Source organism: Aythya fuligula, chromosome 1 (assembly GCF_009819795.1).
Source record: "Aythya fuligula isolate bAytFul2 chromosome 1, bAytFul2.pri, whole genome shotgun sequence".
Taxonomy (NCBI): domain Eukaryota; kingdom Metazoa; phylum Chordata; class Aves; order Anseriformes; family Anatidae; genus Aythya; species Aythya fuligula.
Genome location: NC_045559.1, coordinates 45,648,496 through 45,668,691, shown reverse-complemented (window position 1 = coordinate 45,668,691; position 20,196 = coordinate 45,648,496). Strand labels below are relative to the sequence as shown.

At 38.8% G+C, this 20,196-nt stretch overlaps 1 protein-coding gene across 1 annotated transcript in view; it reads right to left on the bottom strand.

The window, feature by feature from the left end:
- ANKS1B (ankyrin repeat and sterile alpha motif domain containing 1B) overlaps window positions 1-20,196 on the bottom strand; it is a 433,323-nt gene that overhangs the window by 264,390 nt on the left and 148,737 nt on the right. The window contains exons 11-12 of the mRNA XM_032196110.1: window positions 18,379-18,515; window positions 1,467-1,647 (exon numbers count right to left, since the gene is read on the bottom strand). Coding sequence (XP_032052001.1) covers window positions 1,467-1,647; window positions 18,379-18,515 — 318 coding nt within the window. The remainder of the gene's footprint in view (window positions 1-1,466; window positions 1,648-18,378; window positions 18,516-20,196) is intronic.

Sequence of the window (20,196 nt, the reverse complement as noted above, 5' to 3'; positions counted from 1 at the left end):
TGAAGAAATTAAACATAATTGTGCAACACCAGAAATCTGGAGAAGTTCTTTATGACTCCAATGAAACTTCTTTCAGTTTTCTTAATTTTGTTTTTAAGCATCAGGATGTATTTAGTACGATTCAACTACTTGAAATAAAATTGTAATTACTAAAGAAAATTTACAGCAGAAACAGAACCCCCTGACTGAAAGAACCAAATGACCCCAGATACCATTCAAATGAATTATTTCCAGTTAGGCTTGAAAAGTTTTGCTATAACCATGAAATTAGGCACATTCTTTTACTTTCAAAGATAATGTCACAGCCAGTACGAGAAAATAAATATGAATGCTTTCTGGACGTTTTAACTCTTTCTTCATAACAAAGTTCATTCTTGGCTTATTTCAAGACAGTTCTTTAACAATAAAGTTTTGTTTTCCTTTAACTATTAAATTTATTTTTTTATGATTATTTTAAAGCACTAAGTTCTACAGATTTCAGAATTTTCAAACCCTACCAAACAGAAATGTACAGGATTCATATCATTTGAAGAAAAATTGTACAGAAGCTTATCAATAAGTTTGTACTAAATATATACTAAATTTGTTTTATAGTAATCTATTTATATCTTAAATACAGTATCCCTTTAAAAGAAATAACTCCATCTGCAGGTCATGTAAATTTGCTATCAGAGACAGCTGTTTCAGTACACTAGCATTCCCAAATACTAAAGTCTTCTGCTATAGATTTAACCTAAATAAAACAACTTCTTTATGAAATATGAAGGGACAGAAGTAGCTAAATGCATGGTTTATTAACACTTTCTTGCTCCTTAAGTTCTGTTCTGTGAAGAAGAAAAGATTTTGATTCTTTTTAAAGTGTTTTCGTTATATAAATTTATCTATCTATATAAAATCCTCACAGTTACAATCACACTATAATTCTATGCAATTCTTACTGTCAGAGCCAATACACCTAAGTTTTGCTTTAGTTAATCCCAGTACTACTGCAGAAAAAGTCAGGCTACTTAGAAATCTTTGCTTCCTTTTTTATTTATTTTTTTAATTTATTTTTATTGAGGTCTACATAATGATTTCTTATTTAACTTTTCCCATTTAAATTCATTTTAAATATGCTGACCACACAATGATGAAAGTAGATGAGTATCTGAATCAGTGTAATTTCCAAACATAGGGTACCTAAGTTCCAGGCATTTGAGATGCCATCTGGGAGATGCCAACAAGAGTTAGCAACAAGTTGCCAAACCAACAGAGTTGGTTTTATTCAAAATAGAACATCCAGTGTATTTTAATATTATAGGTCATGTTAAATGAGACCCCTTAGTTGGGGGTCTCATTAAAAATTCAGGAATAATTATGTATATTTATAATAAATGTATTTCACTACTGAAGACAACAGCAATTCCAGCATAAGCTCACAGAACTAGTTTTATTGTTGATAGGCAAAGTAAGCTTTCTTTCAATACCTGTAAGTTCTCTCTCTTCAACACTGTCTTCCAGAGATCCAAAGGAATAATTAGGTGGACTGATTGCAGGTGTAGAAATAAAACTTGTACAGGCGATGGATGAGTTGATTTCAAAGTAGTCATGGCTGTGATTCATTCGGTGAAATTCCAGAGAAGATACTATTGATGTGCGCTGCTTGGGCTATAAGAAAAAGAAGTTTGGAGTAAAAAATACATACTTATTCATGTATATTTTTTATCACTTGACATTTAGTAAACTTACTTAGAGTTTCTGTCTTTTTACTGTTTTTATTTGGCCCAAAAGGTTATACTAGTAAAAACATTTTCATACAACAAGCTGCAGTGAATTAGAGATAATTTGTTTCAAAATTTGTATTAATCTTTACTAGAAAAAAAAAAAAAGTGTATTAATTCTAATCAATTTAATTCAAAATAAGGCTTCACAACCTCATATGTAACTGGTATCATCTTTTGCTACAAAAGTAGCTCTGCACCAGCTGCATTGCTGGATACATCTTGAAAAACAATTAGATTACTTATGCCTGTATAAAGAAATGTACAAAATAATACCAAGCACTCATTACTCAAAAGCAGCCCTCTACTGCTTATCCAATTTTTGAAGGGCTAACTTAATGTCAGCTAAAACAAACAAACAAACAAACAAACAAAAACATACATGGAAATTTTTTTTTTTAATAAGTTTTCATGGAATGCATCTATACTAGTTTCTATCAAGCATGTACTTCTGAAGTAAACTTCTGGATTGATCCCACTCAATGTAGTATACTTTGCACTGCAGAGCAGTCTCAGAGCATTGGTAACTCATTAGTAACTTTTGGGTGGACCTACACCATAAGTACATTCCAGGATTGTATAATTCCAGGTCCTTATGTCCTTTCGACAATAAGACTACGCTAAAGCTAGTCCAAAGTAAAACCCATGAAATCTGTATCATTTGAATATCAGGTCAACAACAACTTTTTCACTCCACAGATCTGTTCCTATTGCACCGCACTTCTTATTAATATAGACATCACCATAGTGCTCTCAGTCATAGACTATAAGCCACAGACCACTAATGGTTTGCAACATCATGATAAGTAGTTTGTTGCTAACCTGCAGCACTGATATGGCTCCACACACTAAATAGCCTTGATGCTCCTTGCTGCTTTAGGTGCAATGACCTGAAACATTACATGGCTTCTCCAAAATAGAGGAGGTCCTGCATTCTGGGGTACAGTTGTTTGTACACTTTTCCCTGCGTGACAGGGAAAAATATCTTGTGAACAGCTGCCCAAGATAACTAAAACTGCAAATAAATTAATAGAGAAAGAGAATAAATGTTGCCTTGTTGCAATATGTTAAGCTTAGCAGGACCAAATATTTGTAAAGGTCAAGAATTTGCTACTTACTGGTGTCAAGACTAAATTATTGTCCCAGGAGCAATAAGATCTTCCCTAGACCATGAAGTTGTTCACCATTCCTTACTTAGAACTACCTATTAAAATACAATCTATCCCAGTGGAGTAATTTTCAATTTTGTTTGTGGTCTATTTCATTTTTAGGTTATGAGAGCTGCAATGTTTATGTTACAAATACAGAACTAGGCTGCTTTCACTAAAAATGTACAATTTCTATTGGAATGTCTGACAAAATAATAATAATAATAATAATAGACTTGGGTTTGGATAACACTGATTGTTTTTTAAAGTTGTGTTGGGCACCATAGGAAATAACTGTGTCCTGTTCAGACTGATAAAAATTGTGAAGGGTAAATTTGGGCATTCATCTGGAACTCATCTATGGTCTATTAAGGGAATTTACTTTTACTAATAATTAAAGATAGCTTTTTGCTTTGAAAAGCCGATTCCTAGGGCCAGTAATTTCATGGGAGAGTTCAGTGAACAAGGCCAGCTTCCAACATCAAACAGTCTGGTTAAAAGTCATTGTTTGGGACCTACGCCAAAATAAGTCTCTTATCAGGCCAAAAATACTCACATGTGTTATTAAACCTAAGCTGCACACTTGCTAGACAACAAATTCATCAATGACTTAATTATTTCTAAAAGGAAAAAATATCTCTGGTAATTTAGAAAAATGTTGCTGGCCCTTTTCCAAGCAACGTGTCTTTGTGCTTTTGCAGGAATTCAGCTTTTGAGCTGAAAGACACTTTGAGCAACATGATGTGCAGGATCCTGGTTACTCTTAAACTGAGACAGTTCCTATCCAAAAGGGCAGCTGGGATGGTCTGGCTTAAACCTCCCAAGCAGGTACATAAACAATTTCTCTGGCCTTTGTCCAGTCAGGTTTCTAACCACTGCCTCAACTGTGTGCCCCTTTCTCAGAGTCAGAATGACAGCATCTGATGCATCATATAGCCCTCTGCCAATTTATGGATGATCAGGTGTTTCACTACTCCTCACTGTACTATTGCAAGCTACTGTCACATTAAAGAGTCTGACAAAAACACCTGGAGAAGTATCTGGAGAAAAAAATATTCTGAAGTTTGTTTTACAGACCAGATTAGTATGCATATGCTCCTAACTTCTAAAAAACATGTCCATCAATAAGTAGTTATGATTTTCTCTGGATACATGGGTTAGTGATTTTAAAATACGTCTATAGTGATTTTCAAAAAATAATTATAGAAGCTGAAATATGCTTTCTATTTCTTCGTGCTATCATGCGACCATCTGTTGATCTGGGTGACACAAAATACTTCCTATATTATTTTGGGCTTTGACATTATTATTATTAATTCAACATATCTCAGTTTAATATGTCTTTCCAATGTAAGGGTTCTGAACATAACCTCAGGCAGGCTCTAGCACGCTGCAGCATAACACTTCTGATTTACTGTTTGGAGTTAACAAGGTTCATCTGCCAACATGTGCCAATAATTTCTCTACATAATTACTGAGGCATCTTACATCTGAGCTTTTGTAGCTAACTACAGAAGGCTTTTGCTCCTTTGCTGGGTTGTGTAAAATGTTTTGTTGTTAAAGTATGCTAATGGTTCATTAATATATTCTAAATATATCTGGGAGCACAAATTCATCAAGTGCAAAGTTAAGTCACAGAAGAACACTGAAAATATCAGATAGGCAAGCAGGGATGATATTCTGCTATTGAGGGCTAACAGTTTCTCTTTATGGTACATATAATGGCACATGCATCTCTTTCATTTTCTTCTTTGGGGCGTTGGAGTAAGTGTGTTTCAGTGAGGAACATGGTTCAATTAAGCACAGATTCTGTGTAAAGATCTTCTCTTCTCTGAGTGAATTAACCTCAAAAAAATTGTTGCTTATAACTTCTATTTGTGCCTGTGTATATGTGTGTAGTTGATAAGCCATAGAGACACAGTAAAATAATTTATGTTGATTGCATCCCTCTGTTTCTCATTCTCTAAACTACAGTTCACACCTTTTTTTCTACAGTTAAGATTAAATTCAGCTACAGATTTAGATAACTAAATTTATAACATAGCTATTTACATGTACACTAGGTAACTAAGCTCCCATTACAGTCAATTGAGATATACTCAATACAATCATAGAATCATTAAGGTTGGAAAAGACCTCCAAGATCATCTGGTCCAACCACCCCCTACCACCAATAAAACATGTCCCTAAGCACTATGTCCAACCTTTCCTTAAACACCCCCAGGGATGGTGACACCACCACTTCCCTGGGTAACCCATTCCAATGCCTGACTGCTCTTTCTGAGACAAAATTTCTCTTAATTTCCAACCTAAACCTCCTGTGGCACAACTTGAGGCCATTCCCTCTAGTCCTATCACCAGTTATCTGCAAGAAGAGGCTGACCCCCAGCTCCCCACACCTTCCTTTCAGATAGTTGTAGAGAGCAATAAGATCTCCCCAAGCCTCCTCTTCTCCAGACTAAACAACCTCAGTTCCCTCAGCTGCTCCTCATAGGACTTGTGTTCCAGGCCCTTCACCGGCTTCGTAGCCCATCCCTGGACATGTTCCAGGGCCTCAATTTCTTCACAGGCAGAGCCAGCAGCGGTGGTAGCTGGCCATTTAAATCAGGAGTTGCTGCCATTTCACAGCCACAGATGATTGGTTCTGAGGCAGTCACGTTCTGCAACGGAGCAGGGGACCATGGCAAGTAGGCACTTTTCTGCATCAATCATTAGAGCCCAGAGAACAATTCACCCCAGTCAACTTGATTTTAATTCGCTTGCCTTAACACAGGCATCTAGCATCGCTGGATATTCTTTGGGGCATCCCACCTGGGCCTCCAGCAGCCATCCAGAAGACTGCAGGTCTCCCCTACTTTCCGTATTATATCTGACAGGCTCCATATGCAAGTGAAAGACAACTTAATGACATCTCAAATGACATTAGATGCCTATTTTTGGGCAACTGCATTGAATCCTACATTTCTCCAGAGCATTATGACAGACTAGACATCCAAATCAAACAGAGATTTTTATGTATAGAGATGAAAGCAGAGCTGTTTTAGTCCCATATTGAATTCCACCTCTAGCGCACATGTAGACACACTTGACACCTTACTTCATTTGTTAGAGTATGGAGCCTAATTCCAGTCTTACCAGCAGAACTTATAGCCAGTAATGAACTTACTGGAGTCTTGCACCTTGGCTTCCTGGATTGCATCTGCCAAAGACACTCACAGATTACTTTTACCAAGATCTGTCAAGATAGGTCCTGAATAATTCTAAAAAGATTATTTACTATGTAGAACACCATAATGTCCAGGAAATGTAGTTGAGGTAAAAATTTTAGAACGGTGGAAATTGTATAAACACAAAATTCTGTCCCAAAGAGAATGCTTCCTTCATTCTTTGTACCAAAGTCAGCTTTGTCAGTCATCACATCTGCTTCATGCTACTGAGGTCTATGTGCACTTAGATAAGCCTTGTGAATCTGTAGCATACTCATGACTTAGCTTTACACCCATATGTATGCTACATAACCACATACAGATTTGTTCTTAAGTAGTTTTCTTTATTCATTACATTCACGTATTTAATTTACTTTTTATGCGTAAATTTCTTTAATGACTGATTTTGCTTACTTTGAAATGTTTCTTGATGACTATTATTTCAATTTTCCTAACAAATTTTTCCTAACCTAGAAAATCCTAGATCAATCTAAAACAAATCATCCTAACAAAGAAACTCATCATCAGTGCAAAAACAAAAATATATCAATAAAAATATTTGAAGATATTGCAACAACAAGATTTAACTAACTTTCAAATCAAGTCTAATAAGAAGAACATTTTCATGCTAAGTCAGTAGTGAATATGTATCAATACATATTAGAACACCACAAAACAGGAAAGGCATCAAAGTACACATATTGAATTGCCTTTCTACTAAAATGTACAAGGAAGACATTACTTAACTGCTCCAATGAAAGGAAGCTACATGCAAATTCTGTATGCTAGCATGACTTGTAAGTAGTACTTTGAGCATGCAAAGAATCACTCAATATTTCTCACAACATCCAGGAAAGGGAGTTTCACTCCAATTAAATATGTGTATTTACAATTCCTTTTCCAATTAAACATAAAAATATTTCTTCAACTTTGAAGTACTTTGCAATACAAGCTTGTGACTCCACCTTCTCTTATCTGGAATTTGTGTACAGAGCCACATCACAGTCTTCACAGAAATAATTTTCACAACACTTCTCTGCACTATGGCAGTTATTAGACCCATTTTACAGATGCCAAACAGGGGTAAAGAACTCTCCCAAGTGACAGATGTGTGACTCATTCAATCGCTAAGAAACAAAAAGTCGTGAGAAATTCTGCAGTGTTCCTGCTAAATTCCAGCTGCCCTACATAATGTCCTACTTGGGGCAGAGTGGCTGGAAAACTGTGCAGAGGAAAAGTATCTGGGGGTGCTGATTGATGCTCACCTGAACATGAGCCAGCAGTGTGTCCAGGTGGCCAAGGCCAATGGCATCCTGGCTTGTATCAGGAATAGTGTAGCCAGCAGGACCAAGGAGGTGAACTGTTCTCTGTACAGATCTGTACTCTGCTCTAGTGAGGCCATACCTCAAGTACTGTGTTCAATTTTGGGCCCCTCATAACAATATGGACATTGAAGCCCTGGAGTGTGTCCAGAGAGGGGCTACAAAGTTGGTGAACAGCCTGGAACACGAGTCCCATGAGGAGCAGCAGAAGGAACTGCGGTTGTTTAGTCTGGAGAAGAGGAGGCTCAGGGGAGACCTTATTGCTCTCTACAACTACCTGAAAGGAAGGTGTGGGGAGCTGGGTGTCAACCTCTTCTCACAGGTAACTAGTGACAGGACTAGAGGGAATGGCCTCAGATTGTGCCACGGGAGGTATTGCAACCAGTCGCCGAGGCGATCGGTTCTGGGGTAGACGTGCTCTGCAGCAGAACGGGGGACCGAGGCAGGCAGAGCTTTTTTTTCCAGCATCAAAGCCACTCGCAACAGCCGATGGAGCCGCCGGGGCTCGGCAGCCCTCGCAAGGGCCCTGAGGAGGCATGTGCGGAGCCAGCAGCACCCACTCTCTGGCCATACAGAGGCAGAGCCTAGGGAGCTCGAGTGACCAGGACAGGCAGACAGTGTGGGTTGGCTCAGTCAGGGCAGGACGCCGCAGTTAGCGCGGCAGTGTGTGCAGTTAGCGCGAGTGGCGGGGGCACCCTCACCGCTCTTTTCCAACAGTTTTTCCCAATGGTGGCTGTAACCTGCTTGTGAAGAGCCCGGCAATGGTATCCACTAGGCAGAAAAACATGGCCTCCGCATCTCTTGCGGCCTCTTCAGCCACAGTCACCCAGACAGAGGTCTTGGGGAAACATGCAGCCATCCAGGTCTTGGGCAGCAGGTGCGCCTGAGTCTTCTGTCAGTGTCCGACAGCAGCAGCGGTGGCTATGCTTGTGGGAGGTGTGCCCAGGTTGAAGAATTGCTTGGCCTGGTGGTGGAGCTTCAGAAAGAGTTGGGTAGGCTAAGGAGCATCAGGGAGTCAGAGAGGGAAATTGACTGGTGGAAGCATACTCTACCCTCTCTGATACAGACTCACAAGCCACAACACAAATAACAAAGGTTCATCGATCTCACCAGGCAGCTGCCACACAGAAGCGAGAAGTTCCCCATCCCGCCAGGCAGCAGGAAGGGACATAGGCCAACAGGGGGAATGGAAGCAGGTTGCTGCTTAGGGTGGTAGGCGAGCCCTCTCCCTGCCCACCTCATCTTCCCATCTACCCTTATATAGCAGCTATGAGGTTCTAGAACACAACAGTCGAAACAATGATGCAGATGAAAGCCCATCCCAACTGGAAGGGGTGCCTAAAGCAAAGCAATCAAACCCCCACATCACTGCATCTTCTGTCAAGAAAGAAGGGTTATCGTCATGGGGGACTCCCTTCTGAAAGGGACAGAGGGCCCAATATGCCATCCAGACCCAACCCACAGGCAAGTCTGCTGCCTGCCTTGGGCTCAGGTAAGAGACATTCCCAGGAAAGTCACTCGCCATGTACGGTCCACCGACTACTACCCACTACTGTTTTTTCAGGCTGGTAATGGCAAAGGAGCAAGGAGAAGTCTGAGAGTGATCAAAAGGGACCTTAGGGATTTGGGGCGACTGGTTAAAGGATCAGGGGCACAGGTTGTGTTTGCCTCTGTCCTTCTGTTAGGAGGGCTGTTGACAAGCAGACTCAGCACATCAATATGTAGCTTCAAGACTGGTGCAATGAGCAGAACTTTGGGTTTGTTGATCACAGGAAGGTCTACACAACACCAGCCCTGCTGGCACCAGATGGGATACACCTTTCTCAGAAGGTGCTGTGTACAATGAGGTGCATTTGAAGTGCTTCTACATAAACACTCGCAGTATGAGAAATAAACAGGGATTCATTCCACTGTGCTTAGAGAGCTGGCTGATGTCATTGTGGGACCTCTCTCAATTATTTTTCAACGGTTTTGGGAATCTGGAGAGGTCCCAGTAGACTGGAAGCTGGCAAATTTTGTTCCAATTTTCAAGAAGGGTAAGAAAAAAGACCCTGGCACAACAAGCCTGTCAGTCTTACATCAGTGCCTGGTAAAATTATGGAGAAGATTATCCTTGAAGTTATTAAAGTGCACCTGTGTGACAATGCAGTCACTGGTCCCAGCCAACATGGGTTCACAAGGGGTAGATTCTGTTTGACTAACTTGATTTTCTTTTATGATAAGATCACCCATTTAGTCAATCAAGGGAAACCAGCTGATGTGATCTTTTTGGATTTCAGTCAATCTTTTGACACACTTTCCCATAGGATTCTACTGGACAAAAAGTCCAGCGTACAGCTAAACAAAAACATCATACAATGGGTAAGCACTTGGCTGACAGGCAGGGCTCAAAAGGTTGTGGTAAATGGGATTGCATCAGGCTGGCGGACAGTCACTCAGTTTTGATCTGCAGAAATCAGCAGGCCTGATTAATTCTCATCAGTTAAGGATGGTGCCAAAAGTTACTTGGCTTATAGGATCCAAACTAAGATCATAGAATGTCTTGAATTGGAAGGGACCTTAAAGCCCATCTAGTTCCAACCCCTCTGCCATAGGCAGTGATGCCACCCACTAGATCATGTTGCCCAGGGCCTCGTCCCACCTGGTCTTGAACACCTCCAGGGATGGGGCATTCACAGTTTCTCTGGGCAACCTGTTCCAGTGCCTTACCACCCTCTGAGTGATGAACTTCCTTCTAACACTCAATCTAAATCTCCCCTCTTAGTTTAAAACCATTCCCTCTTGTCCTGTCATTGTTTGCCTGAGCAAAAAGTTTCTCTCCAATTTCTTTTACGAAAAAAGAAAAGATGCAATGAAGTCTCTCAGGAGCCTTCTCCCCTTCAGGCTGAACATCCCCATGTCTCTCAGCCTTTCTTCATAGGACAGCTGCTCCAGCCCTCTGACCAACTTCACAGCCCTTCTCTGGACTCATTCTAACAGATCAACATCCTTCTTGTGCTGGGGGCCTTAGACCTGGATGCAGCACTTCAAGTGTGGCCTCACAAGGGCAGAGCAGAGGGGGACATTCATTTCCCTCGATCTGCTGGCCACGCCTCTGTTGATACAGCCCAGGATTCAGTTGGCCTTCTGGTCTGCAAATGCACACTGCTGGCTCATGTTGAGTTTTTCGTCCACCAGAACCCCCAAGTCCTCTGCTGGGCTACCCTCAGTGAGTTCTCCCAATCTGTACTCATGTCTGGAATTGCCCCAACCCAGGTGCACCACCTTGCACTTGGACTCGCTGAACCTCATTAGGTTCACATGGGCCAACATGGGCTAGCTTGTCCAGGTCCCTTTCGATGGTATGTCTTCCTTCAGTTGTATCGACTGCACCACTCAGCTGCAAACTTGCTGACAGTACACTCAATCCCTTTGTCTATGTTGTTGATAAAGATACTCAACAGCGCTTGTCCCAAGACAGACTCCTAAAGGACACCATCCATCACCAATGATCAAGTAACTTTGAAATTGCAAAATCTGGAGATTCTAATGGATCTGGATTTGATTAATCTATGTCGCCTAAAAGTGACAGAATGCACTGAACTGCTACTGTACTCCTGAATCAATTATTCTGTCAAGCCTCAACATACTATGTTAAACAAGCTGAAGATGCATTGTCTTTTTAACAAAGTAATCTAGTCTTCTGTTACTTCATTTCATATAATCTTAAATTACAAATACAACTACAATTAAAAATAAAATATAGGCATTTTCAACACCCATCTTGACATTCTTGTTTTTATTTCTCAACAACTTAATTTAGTTTAAGAGCAGAAGGCAGAAATTACACAGTGGCTGGAACATATATATCCCAAGCAGCCACAACAGGGAGCTTACAAGATCATGAGAATTTAGAAAAACACACACACAGATATAAAAATAAAATGGTTTCACTGTAGGTGTTTTTTTTTCTTGCCTTTTTTTTTTTTTTTTTTAAACTGTAAATCCCTTACTAATAGTATAACACATTTTAAAACTAAGTTACTTTTTAATGGCACTCTGAAAGTACTAGAAAATTGTTTGATTTTCTGTTTAGGGAAAGACACCTCTTCCATCCAACATGAGCAGAAAGTGCATACTTCTTCACAATAGTCTCCATGACCTAACAGCACACTTTGATCACCTCACCATCTGTGACACATTCAAGGCACATACACAGCTCTTTTCTCTATGGCTAGAAAGTCATGCAATGTGACTAGGTACCATATATGCACAGTGTTTTCTGTTCCTGTGTTTCTGTTCTCTGTGCATGTTTTACTAGCTCCTCCTTTAGATGTCTTCCACTGGAGTATATTACTGAAAATCAGGGGATTGCTGCTACCTTTCATCTTACCTCTTGTCTTAGATGACAAATGAGACTGGGAATGAATAAGGGGAAGAATGGTTCTTCTCCTAGTTTCCTCTTCCCTTGGCTTTTACTTTCCATTTAATTGCAACCATATCACAGCTGTGGGTTGTGAGGTGTAGTAGTTTTAACACTAAAAACCATAACACTTTTGCAGTGGTTTCCCTCTCTGACTAAAATCTGAAGATACTCCGTTATTCCTATCCTAGAAAACATTGCTTGAAATAAGCTCCAAATTGTGAAAAATAATTTTGGCAAATAAGAACAATGTATTGTTCCTCATTTATATAAATTTCTAGCTTTTATAGACAAGAAAATGTTATCTTAAGTGAAACACCTGGAAAATGGATGCTGTAAGGCCCTTTTCTTAAAAATAAATAAATTAATTAATTAAAAAAAAAGAAAAAAAGAAAAGCTCAGTTTTCAGCTGTTAGCAATATCCCATTTTGAGCCACAGATTATGAAAATTACTTGTATCATTAATTGCATATTACAAATTTTGAAGGGTCAAGGTGATAGCTGTTTTTTAAGTTGCATGCTACAGGTAGCATGCATGTGTGAAAGTGTGCTGCATTTTCTGATGATAAAAGATTATTCAGTAAGTAAGATGCTCAAAACTCTCAAAACTGCCCCGTACGACACAGAAACAAAGGAAAATGCTATGAATCTGGTGGATACCCATTATAGCACTGTAGATATGGCTTCAAACTTCATAATTTTGAATGTATTGCCATCTCCAAACATATATATAGTAGGGCAGGGCAACTGGTATGGATTAGTTCACGCTCTTGCTATTAAAACTATTAAAATTTCAGAGAAGGGTCCTCAAAAAAATCTGCCTCCTTGGAATGGACCTTGGCCCATTAAAATTCCAAATTAGGCCCAACAATGGACAATTTTGAAGAGATGGAATTGTACAGCTCCGTAACTGTATAAAGACTGTGTTAAGAATTCAACATATAGTATAGATGACTACCTTCCAGAGCTCAGAGACATTCTCTGACACTGTTTAATTCACTAGTGTCAAAGTACATACCTACCATTCAGTATCCAATCTTTACGCTCAGTATTTCACCAGCTTGGACTGTTACAAATTCAGATATGAAAAATTTTCTATTGTTCTGTATCATTTATTTTTATATTAAACCAGGAAACTCAGCCAAGAGAAGTTCTCCAGATAAACGACCAATTTTACCAAGAAAATGAAGTAATATTTTTAAAGCATAACACTCCTTAAAATAAAGAGCATTTTCCTGTGTTAAGTTAGTCTTGCGCTTCAGTACATTGTTGAACTGTGATTTAATGCACTCACGCATACTGCTTGCTATTTTCATTAGTACTGTGTCTTGGGTAGATGTATTTATATTTTCATATTATCTCAGCTTTAATTAAAATAGTCCAAATAGAATTATGTTTTATAGTTACGTGACAAAGGGGATATTTTGCAATGAATCTCTTTAATAATATTTTGGCTAAAGTTGTTATTAAGTGATCACAAAATATCCATTATCCTCTAAGGAAATTTTTTGAAAATATCCTCCTCTGGAGCTGTTAAATGTCTTCTACCCATTAATTGTGCAGCAATACAGAAAAATTAAAATATAAAAATAAAAAATCCATTCTGTAAGGCAACTCTAACCATATCCTCTTTTATATCTGGTACTCAGTATTCTGAAATAACAGAATTTTATCATGCCTGTCCTATTTTCAGTAATGCATATATGAATTACTAATCACATCTTAATGGCACTGACAGTATATCTTTTCCGTCTTTGTTTTCTTTTTTAGGGCTGCTTAGGAGCTTTATTTATCTATTTGCTTCTTTGTTTATTCATTTCAACATCATTAGAATGAGAAGATATCAAATTGTTTGCAGTGGATTTGCATAGACACTTTAAAGGTTTATAAACAAAAGCATATTTAGAGATAATTTTCTGAAAAATCTACATACCTAGAATTAACCTTTTTGACTGCTGTCAACTACCTTTAAGTGCTTGCAGCCTTAATGGAGCTATATAACCTTGAGAACACTATATATTGCAGGAAAAATTTCCAGACCAGACAGAGATATGAAGTATGAATCTGTCCATCTGTGGACAATAGAATACATTCAGGTTTTAGTGGGTTGTGGGAATGCTCATCACCTTTCAAAGATAGTCCAAACTTCATAATATCATGTACACAGAGGTGGCTTTTAGCTTTGACATATGGGGCTTATCCCCCACAAAATCGTAACTCTCAATAAAATATTTTAAAGTCATCTTTCTCTTTTCTGCTAAGCATGGACAGTGCATATGGGTGTATGAATTCCAGCACCAAACACACAAAAACATGGAGTGTGAACTGAACTGGAAACATTCTATATCACGAGCAGTACTTCTCCAAGGAGATTTTTGTGGTTATTCCCTGGCTGGCTGAGTGCATGGTAGCTTAGGCTGAGCACAGAAAGCAGCTCGTAGGAGAAAAGAAGTTCCCCCATCTGTCCTGTGATCTCATTCAGAAGGTGTGTGGTGAGAACTTATTGTGTAACAGTGTTCCCAACCCTCTTTTTGTGATCAAATTTAAGAAAGCAAACTTTTTGTATTGCAAAACATGTTTAGTAAATGCATAATAGAATTCTCATTCATTTGGTACACAGGTGCAATAGCCTTCAGTGGGGATTTCACTGATATTTTCTAACCTTGCAAGCTAACTGTGACAAGGGTTGCAAAGCAGAAAGTTAAAAGGTTCTACAAGGTAATGAACATTCAAACATTCTTTTTCAAATATAATAATGAAATATTCCCACTTTGTTAATATTATCTTCATAATGAATAACATACTCCGTTCTTGATCTGCCCAATCTTTGGTGTGCACACTTATAAAATTCCACTAAAAAAAATAAATAAATTGTGCCTTGAAATTGCCATCAGCAAAAGCAATTAGAGCTGCCACATGTATGTGCATGTATTCAGAGCAGCAACATGCTCAGATGGTCAGAGAAATGGATAGGTGATATAGGAAGGTGTCAGAAGTACAGGAGAAATGGGGCAAAGTAGAACATTGGAAGCAGAACTTGAAACACTACAATAGTGGTCAGTGGTTTGGGAAGAACTGGGGGTACTGCAGTTGGCCAGTGTCATGGGAGAGGAAACAGGGTTATTTCACCATAGGGAAAAGTGATTTTCTGGAACAGTGGTTTTAAAGAGCTAGCTGAAATTATATATATGTATAATTTATTATTAGTAGTAGTAGTAGTTCAAAGGACTTCCTCTGCCTACCTGCAAAAAGGATGAGACTTAATTTCCTTAAATATAAGTGACTGCCAATTTTTAGGTCAACTGGAGAGGCTCTGGAGTACATGTCCTGTGAATCTTTCAATTCCTTAACTTTCCATGATCCAGACCTCTCAGGATTCACTCTTTATGTACAAGATTGTTCCTGTCTCATACTTCCTACATATGGTACTTTCACCCCATGGGCTGGCAGTGCAGCATCACAGCCTCCCTCCTTTCTCAGGGACCCCACATAGCAGATGTGGGCCCCCAGCCAGCTGTGTTTGGTCTGTGAATTTCTAGAAGAGGAGAGCAGAGAGGCCACTGTGTTGTGCTGAACTTCACATACATAGGAATATATTCAAAATCCCTCATGTGCTGAAGCATGTATATACACTGCCACCATGTGACCTGGCACACAGTCTTAGGTGCCTCCAAGCCCAGCTTGCCAGGTTTCTCTTTTCTACTCTCTGCCACCACCTGTCCTCACCAGCCAGCTGGGAGGCAGGAATCTTTGGTCCCTTCTGCTGCTGCTTATACATATCACAGAGAGTGGTTAACGTGGTGTTCATTGTTACTGGGGGTAATATACACACAACCCTCCAGGAAAATAATGTGATGCTATAAGTGAAAATAACAATATATGTTGAAACACCAGATTCCGCTGGCAATTTCATCGAAGCTACCAAAACCTGCCCAATGCAAAGCTAGTTGCTGCTAGTTCCCAATTCTGCCTTTCATTGGACATCTCACTGGCACTTTCCTGTGCTGGATGCACAAGATGTATGAGAAGGGGAAAAGAGTGAAAGCTGTTTTGGAAATGTATGTGATCCTTGTTATGCAACTATTTAAAGTCTGCTTATTTTGTTAATGTGCACAGAAGCCCTGGCAGACAACAGAAAATTATTTTGTATGCATTGTGTATCGCTGTTCATTAATTTTACATGAGTGATGAGAGGTCAGTCAAGAATAGAAACCCATTGTATTAACCTTCAAAGAGCTTGCAATGTAAATTAATGCAAAAGGCATGGAATAAAGGAATGAAATACTCTGGCAGAATTAGCACTAATGGTTTACAAACATCACATTGCAAATCTACAACTTCTTTGTCTAAATTCTTGGGTTGATATTTTGGGGGAGGAGATTAATAAATAGGTTTAAAAAAAAAAAAAAAAAAGAGAGAGAAAGAAAGAAAAAGTAAAGGAGTACTGAAAGCATGTCCATAAAACACACAGAGAAATGAGAAACATAATGGGATATGAATGCTGTAGTGCATTCAGCTTCTCTGTATATTAGTGTATAGATTTACAATGTACATTGAGTACCTGCCTACATGTGTCTTTCTACTGTTGTCAGCACAAATAGTAGGCCCACAAAAGACAGAGATTATCGAATGTGAAGTTCTGATCATATACACTGCACAGCTAGCTTTTGTTCTGCAGAATGATGAGAATACTGGGAGTCAGTAAATGGTATGATTTAAATTTGAAAATAGCTCCCCAGAATCTGCTGAATCCATTCAGAGTTAACTAGCAGCCGAACATCACCATTCAGTGTTCTGGGTCCATCTGTTGGCAGTATCATGATGAAAACAGCTTTTTAAATGCTATTTTCAATAAGCTATCACACAACAGCTTGTTCCAACAATATTCCAATACCTTTCTGTTTGCTTGCCACCTACTATAAAAAAACAGTTTAGAGGAAAGGAGGCATTTTAGTACTATACTGATGTATGGTGGGAGGTACAGACAGACTACAGGAACAAGCAAAACTAGAAAGAACTATAAACAGAGAAAAGAAGAAGCCGTTATTTTAGACCCCCTGCAATCTAGATTTAAACAAGGAGGGGGAACCCAAACTACCGCAGTGTCACAGAGGGATGCTCTGCACCAGTCAGTGGCTAGACTTATTGTGCATTGACAGTTTCAGCCATAGGATGTTAATAGCTCCTCAGAGAGGAATGGTAGGTGCACCTAGCAATTAACTTTAATTTTCTAAGACCTTCTGAATTGTGTGCTTCAATGAATACTGAAAGGAAGGCCCACTTCCATCACAGTAACATGTTCACTTATGTAGCACCCAAACAATCTGCCTTATATAATTCTTATCAAAATACCATATATCCATCATCTTACTTCTCAGATTAGCTCACACAAGTGCCAGCAATGTGCCACATTAATGCACCATACTAACGATGCAAAGCCTGGATCTACTAGCATCAGAGGGGCCCAGTGGCAGAGGTCAGATCAGCAATGAAGAACAGATGGTTATATTTGAACCCAGTAATGGGTAGGAGAGGAATAGAAGTTATTCTGGTTAAAGATTCATGCCAATGAAGTTTCACAATTCGCCAATTCAGTGTCTAGTTGTGACAGCTTACTTTGTCAGACCTATTTAATTAGGGTGCTAGGTAACCCCAAGATCTTTTCTGACCTATATTATTATACAATCTTGTGATTCTAAAATAGACTCTTCTAGCCTGATTACTGCTACACTGCTGAATCAAGTTCTAAGTTTTATCCATTTTAAAAACATCTCAGAGATGAGGGCAAGGATATCAAGAAATATGTTAAAACTTCCAAATTAAGACAAATAGCTTTTTTTTTTTTTTTTCCTTTAGCGTGAAAGAAATTGCTATCATAGTGCACTAGGAAGATTTTTTTTTACAGCATGATCTCACTAGGGACCAAGAGCTATAAGAAATTTTTCTACCCTTCTGCTTCAAATGCAAGTGTGTACTACTGACTTGTTCATAAATTGTTGTAATCCATGAAGAACTACAAGAGGACACATAGGTTTTAATGTGCTAATGCATGTTCTTTACCAATACATGAATATGTATATAGTTAATATTGTTTCTCAACTTTCATGCTTCCTATAAAAGAATGTATGTAACCTCATGAAGGTATAAAATATTAGGGGACTATGCAAATAGAGGTACAGAAAAAGGGAAGAAAACATGTAAAGGTAATACACCACTAATGCTAAATAAATAAATAAACTTGGAAGAAAACCAATAGTATATAAAAATACAAAAAGTTGCATAAGGATTTCATTCATTCTTAATGCTGTAATAAAAATGTACTGATTTCTCTGTGCCTTTTTATACTCATTCATAAAATATTCTATGTTCTCCTGTCATCAAGACTGCTTCCTAAGCACAGAAAATATTTTAGATTCTGTTTATCTATCTTTGATCCATAAATGTGTTTAGCAACAACATCCTCCTAGAATACATGCATCAGATCCTGCTTTTAACATGAAAAGTACAACTAAGAAGAGGATGCTTTTGGTGATCACCTACCTGAGGACGTATAACTTTTACTATGTTCTTAAGTGCAGTGTCTGGTGACGGAGGAGAGCAGTCAGGTGTTGGGCCTGTAGAGCTGTTTCTATGGTTACCAGATCCTGGTGCGGTAATTGCTACCTGAGGTGCATTATCTGTGAATAAAAATAGCATTCATGTGAACTTACAAATACTTTATACATTTTAATATCAAAAATTATTTTGAAAACAAAGCATTACTTGGAACACAATTTCAACTTCAAAAAAACTATTGAATTTTAAATGTATTTGGTAAGGAATGGATTGTATATCTACGTTTTTGTTTTGTTTTGTTTTTTTTTAATCATAGAATCATTAAGGTTGGAAAAGAACCCCAAGACCATCTGGTCCAAGCATCCCCCTATCATCAACATCACTCATTAAACCATGTTCCTAAGCACCACATCCAACCTTTCCTTAAACACCCTCAGGGATGGTGATGCCATCACCTCCCTCAGCAACCTGTTCCAATTGCTCTTTCTGAGAAGACATGCATACATTTGGGAGGATACATACATTTAATGGGTACGTTTAGGAGGATACATACATTTATAGCGTACATTTTGGAGAAAATTTTTCACTCAGAGGATGGGGAGGCACTGGAACAGGTTGCCCAGAGAGGTTGTGGATGCCCCATTTCTGCAGATGTAGATGCAGAAGGTCAGGCTGGATGGGGTTTTGGGCAACCTGATCTAGTGGGTGGCATGCCTGCCCATGGCAGTGGGGTGGAACTACATGGGCTTTAAGGTCCCTTCCAACCCGAGCCATTCTATGATTCTGTGATTCATTCTATGTTAAGTCAGGATATAGCACTCTCTTTAATGCTTAAGTAAAATGAAGCACAAAAAAAAAAAAAAATACATTTGTTGCATTGAATTAGTAATTGTGAATCCAACTGTTATCACTATAACAGCAGTGACTTAAAAGGGGGCTTTTTAATATAACTCATCTGTCATCCTGGTAAATCCTAAAACATAAGACCCAAATCAACAAGTTAAAACACATACTTGACTTAGAGCATGCTAGTAGCTGTCATTCACAATTTTCCTGAACACCATAAGCAACATAACTGATCATTGATGATTAGTTACACAGAAAGCTTCTCATATGAAATCTTCATCCTTCATAGAGCTTTGCACTACAGTAGCCGTCTTTCTAGCAGTATCGTATCTAGATAACCTACAGCTGGCATAGAAATGTATGTCCACATATGTCCAGGTACTTGGGAAACAGCTGTTCAGAAATGTTTTGTGATACTATTATCACTTTATAGCACAGTAAAGAGCCATTAAAGGGACTTAGAATATCATTTTTAACTTTCAACATTCTTAATGCAGTTGGAACAATGTAAAGTAAAATTGGTGAAAATCAGGTCAGATGATAGAGAGGACTGAGAATTAAGGCACAACTTCCCAGCTGTATTGGTAACCAAGCACCAGAAGAACTCAGCAGGAGGCCAAAAGCTCCACATTACTTCAAGCCGTTAGAACTGTATTATTAAAGAAATAGTTTAGTTCAGGTTCTGGAAAAATTCCATTGCCTGGGCACGGTCATGGTGGTCATTATGAGTCTGTAAATTTATAGAGTACCTTTCTTTCTGGGTCACAAAGACATGTGGGCCATGTTCCTCAATGTGCTGTATTGCCTACAGCTCTGCAATAAGATGATGATTACATTCAAACCTCATGTCTGACAGCCTGCAGGGTTCACAGATGAAAGCCTATTTATTTGTAATTGAGGTGGATTACCAGTCTATCCTTTCATTTTGTGGGCAAATCCACTCCAAAGAAAAAATCA